The sequence below is a fragment of the Emys orbicularis genome, chromosome 3 (assembly GCF_028017835.1).
Source record: "Emys orbicularis isolate rEmyOrb1 chromosome 3, rEmyOrb1.hap1, whole genome shotgun sequence".
NCBI lineage: Eukaryota > Metazoa > Chordata > Testudines > Emydidae > Emys > Emys orbicularis.
In genome coordinates, this window is record NC_088685.1 from 38,193,433 (window position 1) to 38,212,615 (window position 19,183).

Genomic DNA, 19,183 nt, shown 5'->3' on the forward strand with positions numbered 1-19,183 from the left:
ACTAGAAAACATGACCTAAGAGGGAAGATTGAAAACATTTGGTTTGTTTAGTCTGGAAAAGAGAAGACTGAGAGGGGACATGGTAACAGTTTTCAAGTACATAAAAGGTTGTTACAAGGAGGAGGGAGAAAATTTGATTTTCTTAACCTCTGAGGATAGGACAAGAAGCAATGGGTTTAAATTGCAGCAAGGGCGGTACAGTTTGGACATTAGGAAACAATTCCTGACTCTCAGGGTGGTTAAGCACTGGAATAAATTGCCCAGGAAGATTGTGGAATTTCCATCATTTGAGATTTTTAAGAGCAGGTTAGACAAATATCTGTCAGGGATGGTCTAGATAATACTTAGTCCTGCCATGAGTGCAGGGGACTGGACCAAATGAACTCTCAAGGTCCCTTCCAGTATAATTCTGTGATTTCTAAGGTGATTAGGAAAAGAGTAGGTAGTTTTGGCTATGCTTCAGGGGGGAGTCCTAGTTTGTGTTAGAGGCTTGGTGCTAAAATTCATAACATGCCAAATGTATTGAGCATCCCACAGCATCATGGAGTTTACTACAAATGAACTGCACTGAGCATGTTACCTTCTACATTGAGCCTCTGACAGGGTTAGAGCTCTACAATAAAAGGAATGTAGAAGCAGTAGCCAGTCCTTACTACCGTTATCTCCCCATTACCTCTCTCTCACCTAGGGAAAGAGGGAGTGGGTGAAGAGTGTGGAGAAGACCGTGAGTTGTTGTTTCAGCTCTTCCATTACCTGGTGTTAATTTTGTGTACTTCATAGCCCAATAGATCTGGGCCTTACATTCCTACTATAGGAGGCAGGCAAGAATCATTCACCCATTTTAGAAATGCTCCCCACAGCCTGGGTGTCTAGATTGCTTCCATGTCTGTGTTGATAAGGTACCTGAGAGATTACAAAAAGCAGGCAGACTGGGATCCAGGAGCGCTGAGTTTTGTCCTGTGAGAAACTGTGCCTTTAAGAGGCTCTGTCAAGAACCACTTGGAACCAAGTGGCCCTGAATGGTCGTCTTGCTATAGGAGGTCTTAGACAGGCAACAACCACAGCAGATTAAGAAGTCTGAGCCCCAGGACGTGGCAGAACCAGAGTTAATGGACTTACTGCCACCTGAGTACAATGGTGCTGATGTCTCAAGTGAGGCCTACAGGTCTACATGACAGTACAGTGCACCTGAGAGACAAATTGAGCATTGTTAGTTTAGTTAGTAATTTGGTTATAAGTACTTGAAATTTTGTAGTATGCTAATGTTGTTTGTTAATTGCCTGGGAAAGGAAGACGTGGGGAAGTGTACCTTTAAGAGGCTCTGGCAAGAGCTAGTTAGAACCAGTTATGTTACTCATGTTAAGTAGTGCTGATCAGTTAGAGCTCAGACACTGAATGAAGCAGACCTCTGTCAGATTCCTTGGCTCTGAGTGATAACCGAACGCCACTTGTTCCTTCCTCTGCTACAGACTTTATATGTGATGTTGAGCAGGACTATCATGATATATATGCACCAGGGGGCAAATTAAGGTTGTATGGGCAACCTTAATTCTGGCATTTCCTAACTTTTGAGTGCTTGACTTTACCACTGTAATATTATTTTAATGTTTGGAGGTTTTTTGTATGTAACTAACTACATATTGACAAGAATGGTCAAACTCTGCTCTGCAGACAAAAAGGACCAATTTATATTGAAAATTATGGGAGTTTCACCATTGTGTTTAAGGACAGATTTAGCACCACAGAATTAAAATGACCGACAATTGCAAGACTTCATTGTGTTAGGGGTTTTTCATGTGTTTTATTCATGTTATATGTTTGTTTTACAGTGTTATATGGGAGCCAATGGGAGATGGTAAAAAGCTCATTTCACTGGCTGATAATCACTTATTATTCTGGGATTTGCAAGAAAGCTCAAGCAACGCCGTGGTAAGAAAAATTGCTTGTAAGTTATAATATGGCTGAGTATGGTATATAGCAAGCGTTAGATTATTTAGGTTTTGGTTTGACTGGTTATCATCTAACTCAGCATTTTATAAGGATTCTCAAATATATTGCTACTAACTTTTAAAAGTTAAATTTTTACCCAATTTCATTAAAATGAGCATAAGACCTTTCTTCTAACATCCTTAGAATAGGAGCTAAAGCTTGTGTATTGAGACTACTGTAGTGTTAGTGTGAATTAAATGCGATAATCCTGGGTTTATGGAAACTTTAGTCTCCTTTTCCTGTTGCCCCCACACTCCCCAGGCTTCCTCTTCCCTTTCTGGCTGCAGCTTGTTGAAACAGGCAGTCTGGTCCCTTTTTGAATTTGAATGTTTCAGGCTTAGGTAACTTTTTGTTCCCTTTCTCTCTTACCAACAGTTGTAACTTACTTACTTATTTACTTCCTTTATTTATTCTGCTTGAATTGCCTGTGGTTGTGTTAGTGAGTCTAATGTCAAAATGATTTTAATAAAGCAATGATCATTAGACAAATTAAAGAAAATCCAGTTAAATCAGAGATCAATGGAACAAAAGCTTATTCTAAGGCTTGGGTAAAAGGTTAAATCTTGAAGTTATTGATTTAAACAAGTATTCATGTATGTCCTAGAGCCCAAAGAGGGGAGAGGTAGTGTGGAGAGAGAGAGATTTTTACAGATTCTTTGTCTGCTAGCATCACAGTATCGCAAGTCACTATCTCAATGTGTCAGCACTGCTGTTATTTATCTGTATTGCTGTAGTACATAGGCAGCCCTAGTCATGGACCAGAATCCCATTGTGCTAGGCTCTGTACAAACACAGAAAAAGATGGTTCCTGCCTGGACTACTTCTCAGCTGAGCACATTCCTGTCTGGACTACAGAGGAGGGGGTGGATCTCCTTGGTCTGTGGGGAGAGGAGGGGGTGGGAAAACTTGGAGGGAATCACAGGATCAAAACATGAACGTGGAATCCTGCTCTCCCCGGCACTAGGATTACAGTGGCAGGTGGGATGCTGCTGGGGTGGGGGAGAGGCTTATGCCTTGCTGTGTAGAGCCAGGAAGGGAGGCGAGGGCTGATGTTGGGTGTTCCCCTCCCCCTGCTGGTGTACTGGTCTCCCCTGAGCTGGGGGGGGTGGGACACCAGCTGTCTGTGCATCAGCTTTTGCCTCGGGATTGGTTGCTTCCTGCTGCTGTCTGAATGTGAAGAGAAAGCATGCCGACATACTCATTCTCTCCCAACACACACTCTGTTTCTGTCTCTCTCTCTCTCTCTCTCTCTCTCTCATTCACACACACACATGCAGACTCCCTGTCACACACACTTCTGTGGGCTTCTTGTTTTGGTGTTCAGCGATGTCAGTTTGGTCATATTACCGAGTGCTACTTTAAAAATGTGTTACTTTTCGGGCACACATAGAAATAATAACAAGGTTCATAGTACAGTGCAAACAAACAATGCCAGGCTCAACTGAATAGCCCCCTTCCCTCCTTGGGCTCCTCTTATAGCGGTGTGTTTATAACGCACAGCACAATACTGAACAGCAGTGCAGGATCCATGTTTTCTGACAGAGATGGCTGGGTTGCAGGTTACCAGAGCAACTGAAAAGCGGCTGCCAATCTAGTAGGATGCCCATGAAACGATGGGATTGAGAAACCTTCATCATTTGAAACTGTATCTGCCCCATGAGGCATTGCAAACCCTTCCCAAAGCACCCTGCAGCCAGTTACACAGTGAGATAGCTCCCACAGTGCACTGCTCTCTCTGTCAAGATAAGAGCTGCTATTGTGGATGTGCTACACCGACACCAGGAGTATAGTGTGGCCATGCAACAGCGGTTTAATTACAGCGGTGGTACCAGTTGGAGGCGAGCATTAATAGCTGGATATCAAATGAGAGATAGAGTGGGGATTGACTGTGGAGAACCTTGAAAGTAAATACAAGCAGTTTTTTTGATGTAGTAGGGAAGAAGGAACTGAAGGAGGAATTCAAAGAGAGGGATGATGTGGTCAAAGTGACAAGGTAGGAAAATGATCTTTGCAGCCGCATTCTCAGTGCATATGAATTAAGCAAGATTGCATTTGTCAAGGCCAGAGAAAAGGATGTTGCATTAAGATATGAGATGAGGTTGTACTCTGAGATTTCTTTGGTGGATAGGTGTGAACTGAATCCCATAGGCATATAGGAATTGCAATACTGGATCAGACTCAAGTTCTATCTAGTCCAGTGGTCTCCAACCTTTATGCACAAGATCACTTTTTGAATTTAAGATCAACCCAGGATCTGCCCTGCCCTTCCCCGAGGCCCCGCCCCATTCACTCCATTCCCCCCTCCCTCCGTCACTCGCTCTCCCCCACCCTCACTAACTTTCATTGGGTTGGGGTGCAGGAGGGGGTGCAGGCTCTGGGCTGGGGCCAAGGGGTTCGGAGTGTGGGAGGGGGTTCTGGGCTGAGCCTGGGGCAGGGGGTTGGGGTGCAGGAGTGAGGGGTACAAGCTCTGGGAGGGAGTTTGGGTGCAGGGGTCATATGGTCACACTGGATCTAATTTCATGGAATCCACTGGACATTTCATGAGTTTTACTTTTTATTAGTGTTATTTGTGGTTTATAGATCCAAAATCCTTCAGGGATTGTCACATGTGACATTGCACTCTATAATGTTTTATGGAAATATGCTTATGAGTGTGAATATAATGTAACTGGAATATGCTTTATGCAAAAGATCTCTTGTAAGGTATCATTACAAAGCTTATAATCTACTGAGTGTGTTCATCCTATTTGTATAAATGTAAAAAGCAACAGAGGGTCCTGCTTTTTACAGATTCAGACTAACACGGCTACCCCTCTGATACTTGTATAAATGTATCATTCTTGTAGCTGAAATTAGGAATATGAAGTATAACTCTGAGGTCCTATTGTAATTATGCAAAGTGTGGGCCATTAATGGTGGTTTAGACGCTTGATGGCTCCCATTGACTAGGATAATTGGTTGTAAATGGTCTGTTTACTTGCAAACCTTCCTGGGAAGAATGGAGGCTGGAGTCTCACAGGACATGTGAGCATGTCACCTGATACTGGAATCCATCTTAAACCTGGTGCTTTTCCATTTAGAAGGAGGCGTGGGAACCCAGAGAGACAAAAGATTCCTGCTTTGTGCCAAAGATATAAAAGGGGGCGGAACAGAACAAAGGGATTGTCAGTCATGAGAACACCCCTAGTTTCCACCTAAGATGTCTGCTGGAACTAACAAGGATTGTACCAGGGGAAAGGATTGGGCCCAGACTAGGAAGCAGTCTAGTCTGTGAAAGAAGCTTATTGGAACATCTCTGAGGGTGAGATTGTATCTGTAATCAGTTTCTTAATGTATTAGGCTTAGACTTGCGTGTTTTTGCTTTATTTTGCTCGGTAACTTACTTTGTTCTGTCTGTTATTACGTGAAACCACTTAAATCCTACTTTTATACTTAATAAAGTCACTTTTGTTTATTAATTAACCCAGAGTAAGTGATTAATACCTGGGGGAGCAAACGGCTGTGCATATCTCTCTATCAGTGTTATAGAGGGCAGACAATTTATGAGTTTACCCTGTATAAGTTTTATACAGAGTAAAATGGATTTATCTGGGGTTTGGATCCCATTGGGAACTGGGTGTCTGGGTGCTGGAAATAGGTGACCTGATGAGCAGTTTTTGGTTAAAGCCTGCAGCTTTGGGGGCATGGACCAGACCTGGGTCTGTTTTGCGTCAGGCTAGCGTGTCTGGCTCAACAAGGCAGGGTTCTGGAGTCCCAAGCTGGATTCAGGGGTAATTCCAGCACGTCAGGTGACAGTCCCAAGGGGGTCTCTGTGACCGAACCATGTCACATCACAAATCAGTGTAACATTCTCAACTGTGGGGTGTGCATTGGCTGAGGCTGGGGGTTGGGGTGCAGGAGTGAGAGGTGCAAGCTCTGGGAGGGAGTTTGGTGCAGGAGGGGCTCCGGGCTGGTGCAGGATATTGGGGTGCAGGAGGGGTGAGGGATGTGGGCTCTCAGAGGGAGTTTGGGAGCAGGAGGGGGCTACGGGCTGGGGTGGGGGTGCGAGGTGTAGGCTTCGGCCAGGAGGTGCTTACCACAGGGGGCTCCCGGTTGGTGGGGCTCAGTCAGGCTGCCTGCCTGCCTGCCCTGGCCCCATGCCGCTCCTGGAAGCAGCTGGCTGCTGGCACGTCTCTGCGGCCCCTGAGAGGGAGGGGAACAGTGGATCGCTGTGCGCTTCCTGCGCCTGCAAGTACCACCCCCGCAGCTCCCATTGGCCGGTTCCTGGCCAATGGGAGCTGTGGAGATGGTGCTGGGGGCGGGGACAACACGTGGAGCCGCCTCTCACTCCCTCCCCTCAGGGGCAACAGAGATGTGCCAGCAGCCAGCCGCTTCTGGGAGCGGCATGGGGCCAGGGCAGGCAGGCAGCCTGCCTGAGCCCTGCTGTACTGCCGGACTTTTAGCGGCCGGAGATTGCGATCGACCGGCAGAGGCTCCAGGGTCAACCAGTTGATCACAATCTACCAGTTGGTGACCACTGATCTAGTGCATTATTTTTGTCTCTGAAAGTGGCCAGTATCAGACGACTGAGAAGAAGTTGTAAGAATCACACAATTGATAGACATGGGATCATCTGTCCCTTATTTTGGGTGTTCTCTTGATCTCTCATAGTTAGAGATTGGATTAATCTAGAAACATGAGGTTCAATAATCCATTCAAAACTTTTATTATTAATTTTGTTAACGCTGGATGTACTTGATGGTCATATAAAGACCTTTTTGAATCTTGTTAAATTCTTGGCCTCAACAACTTCTTGTGGCAATGAGTTTAAAAGTTTAAATACAGATTGTGTAAAAAATCTTGAATTTTGAATTTTCCATCATTCAATTTAATCAAATGTCACCTTGCTCTTGGTTTATTGGACAGGGAGAACAGTATTTCCTGATTTACCTTCTCTCTACCATTCATTATTTCCTATGTTTTTATCATGTCTCCTCTTATTTGTCTCTTTTCTAAGGTAAACAGTCCCAATCTTTTTCAGTCTCTGTTTATATGAGAGTTTTTCCATGCTCTTCAATTCTCTTTGGTCTTGTTTGAATCCCCCCCGCCCCCCCCCCCCCCCCCCCCGCTTCTGCAATATAATTTTTGAGATCTGGTGACCTGTACTGCACACAGTGTTGCAGGTGAGGCTACATTACTGATTTGTGTGAAGCCTATAATAATATCATTATTACTCACAATTGCATTCCTTATGTAGCCTAACATCTCATTAGTTTTTTTGACTGCAGCTGCATATTGTGTAGAGGTTTGCTTTGAGCCATCTACAGTGACACTCCGATCCCTTTCTTGAGTTGATTCAATTAATTTAGAACCCTGTAATGTGTATGAGTAGTTAAAATTTTTCCATCCAGTGTGTGCTAATTTGCATTCATCCACACTGAATTTAATTTGTTGTTGTATTCCCCATTCAGCTGGCTTGTTTTAATTCTTTTTGAAGTTCCTCTGTCTCTCTGATCTGACTGACCAAAATAACTTTGTTTCTGATAAACGTAAAGAATCCCATGCGTTGGTTTTTTTTGTTTTACATCTTAGGCTACTTGTTGATAAAAATCCATTTTAACCCTTATTTCCCTCTTATTTCCTGCCTGCTGTACTTTATGTTCCTATTTATTGGTTTCAGCAGGATCAGACTTCAAACTTCGGAAGGATTTCTCTTTGGCTCAAATTGCATCTCAGAAATTGCAATGTAGCCATACCAATTTACTCTTTGTCTTCCTGGTTCTCTTTTTGTTCAGTGGTGCACCTGTCTTTTGTTTTTGTTTTTTATAAGTAGCCTCCATAGCGCCTGTAAGGATTTTACTTCCTCTACTTTTAATTTTAGGGCCTTTTTGACTAAGCGTTTCATTTTATTGAAATCTCCTTTCCTAAAGTTTAGTGTCACTGTCGCTTTTTGGTACCCTACGTGCCCCAAGAATGTTGGATCTAATTATACTGCGGTCATTATTATGTAGTGGCTCAGCTGCTGTCACTTCTAGAATTAGCTCCTGTGTGTTACTTAAATCAAGAACAGCCTGTCTTGTTGGGTGCTCCAGAGCTACTTGTTCCAAGAAGCAGCACCCAAATGTCAAGAAATTGTTTCTCTAAACTTTGTCCCATTGTGCCATTTGGCCAGTTTATATGTGGGTAGTTGAAGTCCCCCATTATTATCATTTTGTTAGATTTTGCTGCCTCTGAACATTGTGCATGTAATTTCATTTCCTTGATTAAGAGGCTGGTAGTATAATCCCACTAATATATTTACATTCACATGGTGGTTTTGTTTCCATATACATTCCACTATGTGGTTCTGTCCACTCAAAATATTTATCTTCCTAGATTCTATGATATCCTTTACATACAGCTCTTAGATGTAGTGTCTTTCCTGTACAGCTTGTAACTAGGTATTACAGCGTTCAGTATCCCAAACCACCTGCATTGCCATTTGAGCTGCAAAGTAATATTTTATTTTAGCAAATTGACAATGAGATTTAAGCAAAAATTTGCTTAAATCCAGCCCCTAAAAAGTTCATCAGCCTGTGTTCTCTGGCATAATACCTATTGCATTCTCTTTTATTGAGAGATATAATTGCCAGATATGCTGCATTATTTTTCTAATTTCTTCTTATGTAACACACAGCACTCCTAAGGAACCTTTTAAACCTCTTGGCAAACTGCTTTTTTGGGATAAAGTCTATTTGCATGCAGTAGCTGTCCTTGTCCGATTGAAGTGTTGGATTCTTTCAGACGTGTTTAGCATTTCCTCTCTTCCTTCCATGTTCTCTTTGGGCAGCTCTGTCTTCCCTTGCTTTAGGTTCTCTTGAATGCTAATTAGACTTTCACTGTCCTAGCCACACTCTGACACAATCTTAAAGTTACCATGTTCCTCCCTATTTCCAGTCTGTATCAAATACAATTTCTTTCAGGATGCTGTCCAATCTGTCATTAGTCATACTTTTTAAATAAAATATCTTCTAATGAATGTCTAAGTGTTAGGGCTTTTTCCTCATTTTTTGGCCAGGGTTCTAGTTACTAAAATTTGTTACTGTCAGGTACCTTCCATTTGCTTTTCCTTTCCCCTAAGTTAACTTTCTTTCTCTGTCATGCAGACATTTGCGAACATACTTATGTTTTCTGGTCTTTCCTCCATCACCCAGTATTGGAGTCTACTGATGACTTTTGAGAATAATAGATTGTTCACCATGACTATCTAGCTGGTTAAGCCACAACAAAGCTGTTTATGATAATGATACTGACTTCCTTTGTAAAGCACTTTGAACCTTCCGATGAAAACAGCTATATGTGATACACATTATTTAATCTCAGCATAACTTTTGAAATCAATGTTTATATTGTTAAAGCAATATCCAGCTTCTGTTTCAAAAGACTGCTGATCCATCAGTATTTCAGTTAGTGTTGCTTAGCTAGTATATTTTATAAATTCTATTACTTTCCAAATAGAAGGTATGCCTGTACTGCATCAGAGATTGATAGCAGAATAATGGCTCCGGGGGGCAAGGTCAGTGATAAAGGAACAAAGGAGATTTAGCCAATGACAGCAGTTATGTGCTTGCACCTGAAAAATATGAATAACCCAAATTAGAGTCAGTGGAAGTCTAAAGACTACCCAAGATAAGTATGTGGCCAGTAGTATATCAATACGTGACTGAGTTGTTTAGATTGCAGTGTGTTGGGATGGTTTGTAAAAGCCTTAGTTTGAAAAGGCTAGGAGTGTTACTGACTTTCTCAGGAGAGACAATAGAAAATTCCATCAATTCCTCCATAACCTCATCTAAAATATTCTGATATCTCATGGTGAGCACACTGCTTCCATTGTGTACTTTGGAAACTTCAATTATTTCTGAATACGTTTTTCTCTAGGAATCACTGTTCTGCCATGATTAGTCTTCTGCCCCCAGAAATTTTCTTAGTGATTCACTTAGGGCTAGTCTACACTGGCAACGCTAAAGCTGTGGCAGCACTTTAATGTGGCTTGTATGGTCGCAGCAGAGCGCTGGGAGAGAGTTCTCCCAGATCTCTAAAAAAACCACCTCCACAAGGGGCGTAGTTATCAGCACTGAAACTTGCTGCACTCGGGGGGTGTTTTTTCACAGCCCTGAGCGAGAAAGTTGCAGAGCTGTAAATTGCCAGTGTAGACAAGCCCTTAGATGATATTTGCTTCTTCAGTGAACCGAACCCACTTGTGGATAGGGGTTCTCCTTTGACAGCTGAATTTTGAAAACCAATGGAGGCTTTTCCCCTCAAAATCACAGATCTACCAGCATTTCAATCTTGGCCAAATGTATCAATTATTATAAAGCTGGTATGTTTTCTTGTTGGTTGATTTTGCCGTGAAATCTGTCTTAAACAACCATCTAGACGCCTTAGTTACTATGAGTCCAATTGTATGAGACTTACAGGGAATCATAAAATCTTCTTTATAAGATCTAAATAGATTTTCTAATCCTTAATGACAATTTTAAGTCAAATATTTTAAGCCTTTCCAGGCCTAAATAGGGCTAGACTAGATTGTTGAGCCCCATTAGGAAGCTTGGAGTCTTCCCTTTTCAAAGGGATTAATTTCATGTTTCTAGCCATGCAGTGCTGAGAAATACTGGGCTTCAAAGCTATGGCTCTTTGATATGTAGAAAAACTGATCCAGGAATGAATATTGCCCATAACAAAGAGGGGAAATTCCACAATTGAGGGGAGGAGGAGGAACATTTCTTTAGCTAGATGACTTTAAAAAAAACACTGTTCTGAGATTTGAAATGTTAGAGGTAATCCCCTGCAAATGGATTAGTGAGCAGAGAACAGGTGGTGATATTAACAGTGCATGATAAATGTATTTTTTACTTAGGCCATCACCTCCACATATAAGGGGTCTTTTGAACATAAATGTGATGTTGATACAGATAAGATTTTGTTATGTCTCTGTACAACCTGTTTGCATGGGATTGTTGAGTACGAAGTACATCACAACTTTAAAACCAAAATTTTAAATTTAAATGTTTTTCTGTTTGTGTGCGCGTGTGTATGTGTAAAAATAAAAACAGGCTACTCAGGGAGATTAACAAAACAGATCAGAGCTGTGTGGGTCTTGAAAACAGGTACAAAGCATAATGCAGCTTCGACCTATGGCACAGAAAATCTGTTCTCACCAGATTTAACAAGAAAAAAAATGAAATGTATAATCAAAAAGTCTTTACATAAAAGCTCTCCTAAAGAGAGACCATTAGAGTCCTTCGCAGTTGATTTGGAGGTTATAATCAATTATACAAGACATCAAATGCAGGTATCCAGAAAAGTCTTCAAGGTAAGGAAAAAAGTCCATGTCCGTTTACTCTATGTATTTGCAAGCAAATTACTCAGAAGAAAATATACAATAAACAATGCCTACTAAGATAAACTATTGAATTCAAACTGGAACAGGTACATAGAAAGGTTAGTAGGATAATCAGAGGAATTGATAGCCAATCTTACGAGAGGAGACCAAAAGAGCTTGGTTTGTTTAGCCTAGCAAAATGGTTTAGAAGGATTATGATTGCTCTCTATAAGTACATAAACACCAAGGAGAGAGGAAGAGCTCTTTAAGATGAACAGAATGTTGGCACAAGAACAAATGGATGTAAACTGGCTACGAATAAATTCAGGCTGGAAATTAAAAGGTTTTCTAACGATCAGAGGAGTGAGGTTCTGCAGTAGCCTTTCAATAGGAGTAGTGGGAGCAAACTATTTTTAAGGTGAAGCTGGGTAAATTTGTGAACAGGATTACATAACTAGATTACCTTTGATTGCAGGGGGCTGGACTTAGTGACCCAGGAGGACCCTGCCAGTCCTGTGTCCCTAGGTATCATTTCTTCTTAGAATGTCACCGCAGCAATCATGTCCTGATGTCCTGCTTAGTTCTGGAAGAGAATATTGAAGAAGTAATTGGCCAGTGAGCTTCTACACCTCTATAGGTGCATGTTTCTCAAACCATCGGAAAGTAATTGCTCTCATTGCTTGTCACTTTTCTCAGATAACAACATATATGCCACCATCCACTTAACTAAATAAAGACATAACCCAATGCTACAATAAAACATCCAACATTTTTCCTTATGGAGACAACATGCCCGATTATGAGGTCACCGACATACATGTTAATAAGGAATAATTCTTCTGAAGTCAGTTGAATTACACCAGTGTAAATCAGGTTGACTGAAAACAGAATCGGACCCAATGTATCCATATCAGTTAATGAAAGTAATAAGATCTTCAAAGTTACAATCTTAAGAGCCTATCTTAATTGCTAATGTTTGCTGGTCCAAGAATTTTACAACTTCCTTCTGGTGTAAATTTGTCTCATTATATATAATACTCATCCTAATCAAAAGGGATAATCCGAATCCTCCTTTTTATGCATTTTTCACCCAAAAACTCTGGAGACTTGAGGGAAAACAAATATCTGTATCTTGAAAAATTGACATGCCTATATTTCTACATGTTTCTTCAGGACAAAATGTAGATCCATAATCTTTTTATGGGCTTTAGCTACTTGCTGGAGTTTTAAACTAATTCCTAAAATTTTACAAAGCAATTTTGTAATCAAACTACTGGCACCTTCAGTCCCTGTATCATCCTGTCAGCCTATCATAGAAAACATTTTAAATCCATAACTATTGTCTATATAGTCCATTTTAGTTTCCTTTTTTTGTTCTTTCAGCATTTTTGTCAACAACATTTTGTGGCTCTCCACTATAGTATTTAAATACATATATTTTAGCCTCTATTTCAACCATCTTAGAACCAAGCTGCTTTTTAAAAAATTGGTTGAGGAAATTCCCTGAGGTGAATCTAATCTTACGTTCACTGTCAGGACCTTTTCAAATTAAATTAGTTATTCTTTGCCATTTATAATCATTAGTTGAACCGAGAAGAGGTCTAAAGCCCAAACAACTCATAGGATCTCTTTAGGTTTTGTTGGAGAAAGTGAAAAAGTTCCTCAATTGGACTATAGTTCCAAGGTCACTAAATCAGGTAGATCTTCCTATGCAAGTAAATGCCATCTTCAGCCGTTCTAAACATATTGCAATAGAATTAAATAGACAGAGGCATTGAAGCATGGACATTTTGCATGTTTTTTGCATCTCAATCACAAAATATTCATACCAGAACTGTGGTAAGTTGTTGTTTGCCAACAAATGTATAAACAGTCTTGTCTTGCTTCCCAAAAATGACCTGTATGGCTTATTTTTTCTGGGTCTTTTGCATGTATTTGACCATATACATTGGAAAAGTATGCATTATCCCTAGTTTGGCTGAATATTAGTTTAATTATGAGTCAGTGATAGTATTTTGTTCCTAAATTGCTCATTTTTCCTATGTGTGTGCTCTTTCTCTTGTTCCTCCTCCTCCTTGTGTTAATCCCATCTATGGAGTCTGCTCTGCAAGTCCTCTCCCTCCAAAGTGTCCTGTTCAATTCCATATTCTCTAGCACACCACATGCTAACCTGTCTTCTTTTATGACATCCCTCCACTACTTCTTGGATCAGCCTCTCTGTCTTTTTCTTTCATTTTTGATCTTTTGGACTGTCCTGCACACATAATTGTTGGGACCAAATTGTCTGAACTCCCTCTTTTTTTCATTTATGGGTATTACTTTGAGCATGTTTCTAACATACACATTCCTCCCGCGGTCTTTGTTGCTTACACCACTCATCAGTCTCAATATCTGCATTTCTGTGGAACAGATCATTTGCTCGTGTTTCTTCTTTGTCCGACGCTTAGCGCCATGTATTAAAACTGGAGGAGCCACTGTTTTATAAACTTTCCCTTTTAATCGTAACTGGTGTCTTCTTATCACATACTACAATACTTCTCTCTCTCCATTTGAGCCAGGCATTTATTATCTGAGCTCTAATTCCATCCTCCCATTTCCCCAGATTGTGGAATTGTGGAATCCAGTTCTTGAAACTCTGTGTTTTTCCAGTTGTCTGCCCATCTAGTTTCAAAGGTAATTCTTCAGTGTTCACATGTTCGAAATTACATACCATGTACTCTATTTTTCCTCTGCTTATTTTGATCCCATGCCTCTCCAACACAACTCTCCATTTATCCAGATCCTGTTCTACATCTTTCTCTTCACTGCCTGGAGCAGCGGTCCCCAAACTGTGGGGCACAGAGAAAAGTTCAGGGGGGCGTGACGGGCCTGGGCCAGCCCCCACAGGTGACGGGGAGGGAGCATCACCCAACCCTGCTCTGACCCCAGCTCTTATGCGGCCCTGGCCGCGGTTCTGCTCCTGGCCTGGCCACATCTCTAGCCACCAGCTCTGGCCTCAGCCCCCGGCTCCCAGCCCGCTGCAGCCCCTGGCCCCGCTGCAATCCCCGCCCCCTGCCGCAGCCCCTGGCTCCCAGCCCTGGCTGCAGCTCTGGCCCCAGTCTTGGCCACCTCACCCCGTCCATGCTTCCCACCCCTCTGGAGCCGTGGCCCTGCTCCCAGTTCCCAACCGCAGCTGTGGGGGGGCATGACATGAAACGTTTGGAGACCATTGGCATAAAGCAATAGAATCTGAAAACAGCATGCACCAAGGTGCCTCCTTCTGTATGTTCCTTGTGAGGATATCCAGGACAAATATAAACAAGAAATGGCTCAATGCTGATCCTTGATGCACTGCTGTCTTTATCGATAGTTTCTCTGGTTCATCAGTAGAAGTTCTGAATATTGATGTTGTGCCAGCCCTGTTTGGATTTCACAATTTTCTTTGATCTCTGTTGGTCAGTGTTCACTTTGGCATGGGACTAAAACTGTATTGATATGACTGTTTATCTTCTCTTAATGAACAAGATAATGTGTCCATGCTAATTCTGTCAGATCACTCCTTCTTGGAAAAGTACTAAAAACATCTGCTGAGCAATTGTTTCTCTCCAAAGGCACTAGCATGTGGGGTCCTACAAATTTCCATCTTGTGTCCTTCCCTGTTCCTTTTTTTCCCAATGCTAGTATGAAACCATTAGGGTGTGATCAGGAAGCTCTTGTGTTACCACTATACTGATGATACTTGCCCCTACAATTCTTTTCTATTGAACTCAGATTCTACAGTCTCATTACTTTTCCAATGTATACTTAAAGAGCAATCTGGATGAAGTTGAACTGCCTGTAGCTCAAATTGGATAAGAACGGATGTTTGTTGGTAATGAGAAACATGGAGGAGTGAAGAGTGGAGGCTGGGTCTGCACACTCTCTTCTCATTTTGTGTATCCAATTTTATGCAAAATGATTGATAGTGTCAGAGTCCTATTGGAATTCTCAGATAGTATTATGGTTCGTAGTGCCATTCAGCATCTCCAGCTAGCCAGAAGACTACTCATTTCCTTGCATTATGAACCTGAGAGCAGTCTTCTATATCTTTACCTCCTGGTGTGGCTGTTGCAGTGCCCGCTATGTAGGGTTACCCTGAAGTCCACCTACTATCTCCAGCTACTGCAGAATGCAGCTGCTTGTTTCCTGAGTGGTGAGGTTCACTGCCATGAGTTAATTTATCTCAGATGGTGATCTTTAACAATTTAAATCTTTGGGGACTTCATTACTTGAGATACCATCTTTCACCCTATAACCTATAAAGACAGTAATGATAAGATGAGAAGTGTGTGCTACCTGAACATACTGAATACTTCATGTTTAGAGGCAAGACTTTCTCAATTAAGGGTCTCACATTGGAATTCACTGTACTTGAAAGTCCATCAGAGTTTTTAATCTAGCAACCTTCAGGACAAGATGCAAGCTTCATTTGTTAGTATTTGATTAACTGTTTTTATTTTGTTCTTTTGGTTTATTGTCTGTAATTAAAGTGCCTAGCTGCTGCAGAGAGAGAGAGAGAGGCACTGTAGAAATTAATAAAATGTTACAAAAATTCATTAAGGAGAAAGAGAGGTCTAAAGGGAATTTTCTCATTCTCTAAATTAGATATATTCTCAAATTTCTATTTATGATTTTTCAAATAATTCAAAAGCATAAGACTGTAATATGTTTTAGATATTTCAGAGTTGTAAATTTAAAGAACTGAAATGTTTCTGTGAAAAACAAAAAAAGTCAAACATACTGAACTTTCTAAATGAAAATGTCATGCACCTCCATTCTGCCATATCTTCAGTGAATCATTAGTATTGTTGTTGTTATGATTATTATTATTGCCATAAGAACATAAGAACGGCCGTACCGGGTCAGACCAAAGGTCCATCTAGCCCAGTATCCTGTCTGCCGACAGTGGCCAATGCCAGGTGCCCCAGAGGGAGTGGACCAACAGGCAATGATTGAGTGATCTCTCTCCTGCCATCCATCTCCATCCTCTGACAGAGGCTAGGGACACCATTCCTTACCCATCCTGGCTAATAGCCATTAATGGACTTAACCACCATGAATTTATCCAGTTCTCTTTTAAATGCTGTTAAAGTCCTAGCCTTCACAACCTCCTCAGGTAAGGAGTTCCACAAGTTGACTGTGCACTGCGTGAAGAAGAACTTCCTTGTATTTGTTTTAAACCTGCTGCCTATTAATTTCATTTGGTGACCCCTAGTTCTTGTATTATGGGAATAAGTAAATAACTTTTCCTTATCCACTTTCTCCACATCACTCATGATTTTATATACCTCTATCATATCCCCCCTCAGTCTCCTCTTTTCCAAGCTGAAGAGTCCTAGCCTCTTTAATCTCTCCTCATATGGGACCCGTTCCAAACCCCTAATCATTTTAGTTGCCCTTTTCTGAACCTTTTCTAGTGCCACTATATCTTTTTTTTTTTAGATGAGGAGACCACATCTGTACGCAGTATTCGAGATGTGGGCGTACCATCGATTTATATAAGGGCAATAATATATTCTCAGTCTTATTCTCTATCCCCTTTTTAATGATTCCTAACATCCTGTTTGCTTTTTTGACCGCCTCTGCACACTGCGCGGACATCTTCAGAGAACTATCCACGATGACTCCAAGATCTTTTTCCTGACTTGTTGTAGCTAAATTAGCCCCCATCATATTGTATGTATAGTTGGGGTTATTTTTTCCAATGTGCATTACTTTACATTTATCCACATTAAATTTCATTTGCCATTTTGTTGCCCAATCACTTAGTTTTGTGAGATCTTTTTGAAGTTCATCACAGTCTGCTTTGGTCTTAACGATCTTAAGCAGTTTAGTATCATCTGCAAACTTTGCCACCTCACTGTTTACCCCTTTCTCCAGATCATTTATAAATAAGTTGAATAGGATTGGTCTGAGGACTGACCCTTGGGGAACACCACTAGTTACCCCTCTCCATTCTGAGAATTTACCATTAATTCCTACCCTTTGTTCCCGGTCTTTTAACCAGTTCTCAATCCATGAAAGGATCTTCCCCTTTATCCCATGACAACTTACTTTACTTAAGAGCCTTTGGTGAGGGACCTTGTCAAAGGCTTTCTGGAAATCTAAGTACACTATGTCCACTGGATCCCCCTTGTCCACATGTTTGTTGACCCCTTCAAAGAACTCTAATAGATTAGTAAGACATGATTTCCCTTTACAGAAACCATGTTGACTATTGCTCAACAGTTTGTTTTTCTATGTGTCTGACAATTTTATTCTTAACTATTGTTTCGACTAATTTGCCCGGTACCGACGTTAGACTTACCGGTCTGTAATTGCTGGGATCACCTCTAGAGCCCTTTTTAAATATTGGCGTTACATTAGCTAACTTCCAGTCATTGGGTACAGAAGCTGATTTAAAGGACAGGTTACAAACCTTAGTTAATAGTTCTGCAACTTCACATTTGAGTTCTTTCAGAACTATTGGGTGAATGCCATCTGGTCCCGGTGACTTGTTAATGTTAAGTTTATCAATTAATTCCAAAACCTCCTCTAGTGACACTTCAATCTGTGACAGTTCCTCAGATTTGTCACCTACAAAAGCCGGCTCAGGTTTGGGAATCTCCCTAACATCCTCAGCCGTGAAGACTGAAGCAAGGAATCCATTTAGTTTCTCCGCAATGACTTTATCGTCTTTAAGCGCTCCTTTTGTATCTCGATTATCAAGGGGCCCCACTGGTTGTTTAGCAGGCTTCCTGCTTCTGATATACTTAAAAAACATTTTATTACCTTTGGAGTTTTTGTCTAGCCGTTCTTCAAACTCCTCTTTGGCTTTTCTTATTAAATTCTTGCACTTAATTTGGCAGCATTTATGCTCCTTTCTATTTGCCTCACTAGGATTTGACTTCCACTTTTTAAAGGAAGTCTTTTTATCTCTCACTGCTTCTTTTACATGGTTGTTAAGCCACGGTGGCTCTTTTTTAGTTCTTTTACTGTGTTTCTTAATTTGGGGTATACATTGAAGTTGGGCCTCTATTATGGTGTCTTTAAAAAGCGCCCATGCAGCTTGCAGGGATTTCACTTTAGTCACTGTACTTTTTAACTTCTGTTTAACTAACCCCCTCATTTTTGCATAGTTCCCCCTTTTGAAATTAAATGCCACAGTGTTGGGCTGTTGAGATGTTCTTCCCACCACAGGGATGTTGAATGCTATTGTATTATGGTCACTATTTCCAAGCTGTCCTGTTATAGTTACCGCTTGGACCAGCTCCTGCGCTCCACTCAGGACTAAATCTAGAGTTGCCTCTCCCCTTGTGGGTTCCTGTACCAGCTGCTTCATGAAGCAGTCATTTAAAGTATCGAGAAATTTTATCTCTGCATTTCGTCCTGAAGTGAAATGTTCCCAGTCAATATGGGGATAATTGACATCCCCCACTATTATTGGGTTCTTAATTTTGATAGCCTCTCTAATTTCCCTTAGCATTTCATCATCACTATCACTGTCCTGGTCAGGTGGTCTATAATAGATCCCGAATGTTGTATTCTTATTAGAGCATGAAATTTCTATCCATAGAGATTCTATGGAACATGTGGATTCACTTAAGATTTTTACTTCATTTTATTCTACATTTTCTTTTGAAGTACAATAAAGAAACATATTTCCCACACTTCAGAAGAAGTGCAAAGTCCACCAGGTTTCTGTGATGCCTATTATATCAATATCCTCCTTTATCACGAGGCACTCTAGTTCACCCACCTTATTATTTAGACTTCTAGCATTCGTGTACAAGCACTTTAAAAACTTGTCACTGTTTATTTGTCTGCCCTTTTCTGATGTGTTAGATTCTTTTTTAT

The 19,183-nt window shown here is 41.1% G+C and overlaps 1 protein-coding gene across 1 annotated transcript in view; it reads left to right on the forward strand.

Annotated features, from left to right (window-relative positions):
- Window positions 1-19,183, forward strand: part of EIPR1 (EARP complex and GARP complex interacting protein 1) — a 159,139-nt gene that overhangs the window by 111,301 nt on the left and 28,655 nt on the right. Inside the window, exon 5 of the mRNA XM_065402278.1 lies at window positions 1,830-1,929. Within this exon, the coding sequence (XP_065258350.1) occupies window positions 1,830-1,929 (100 nt within the window). The remainder of the gene's footprint in view (window positions 1-1,829; window positions 1,930-19,183) is intronic.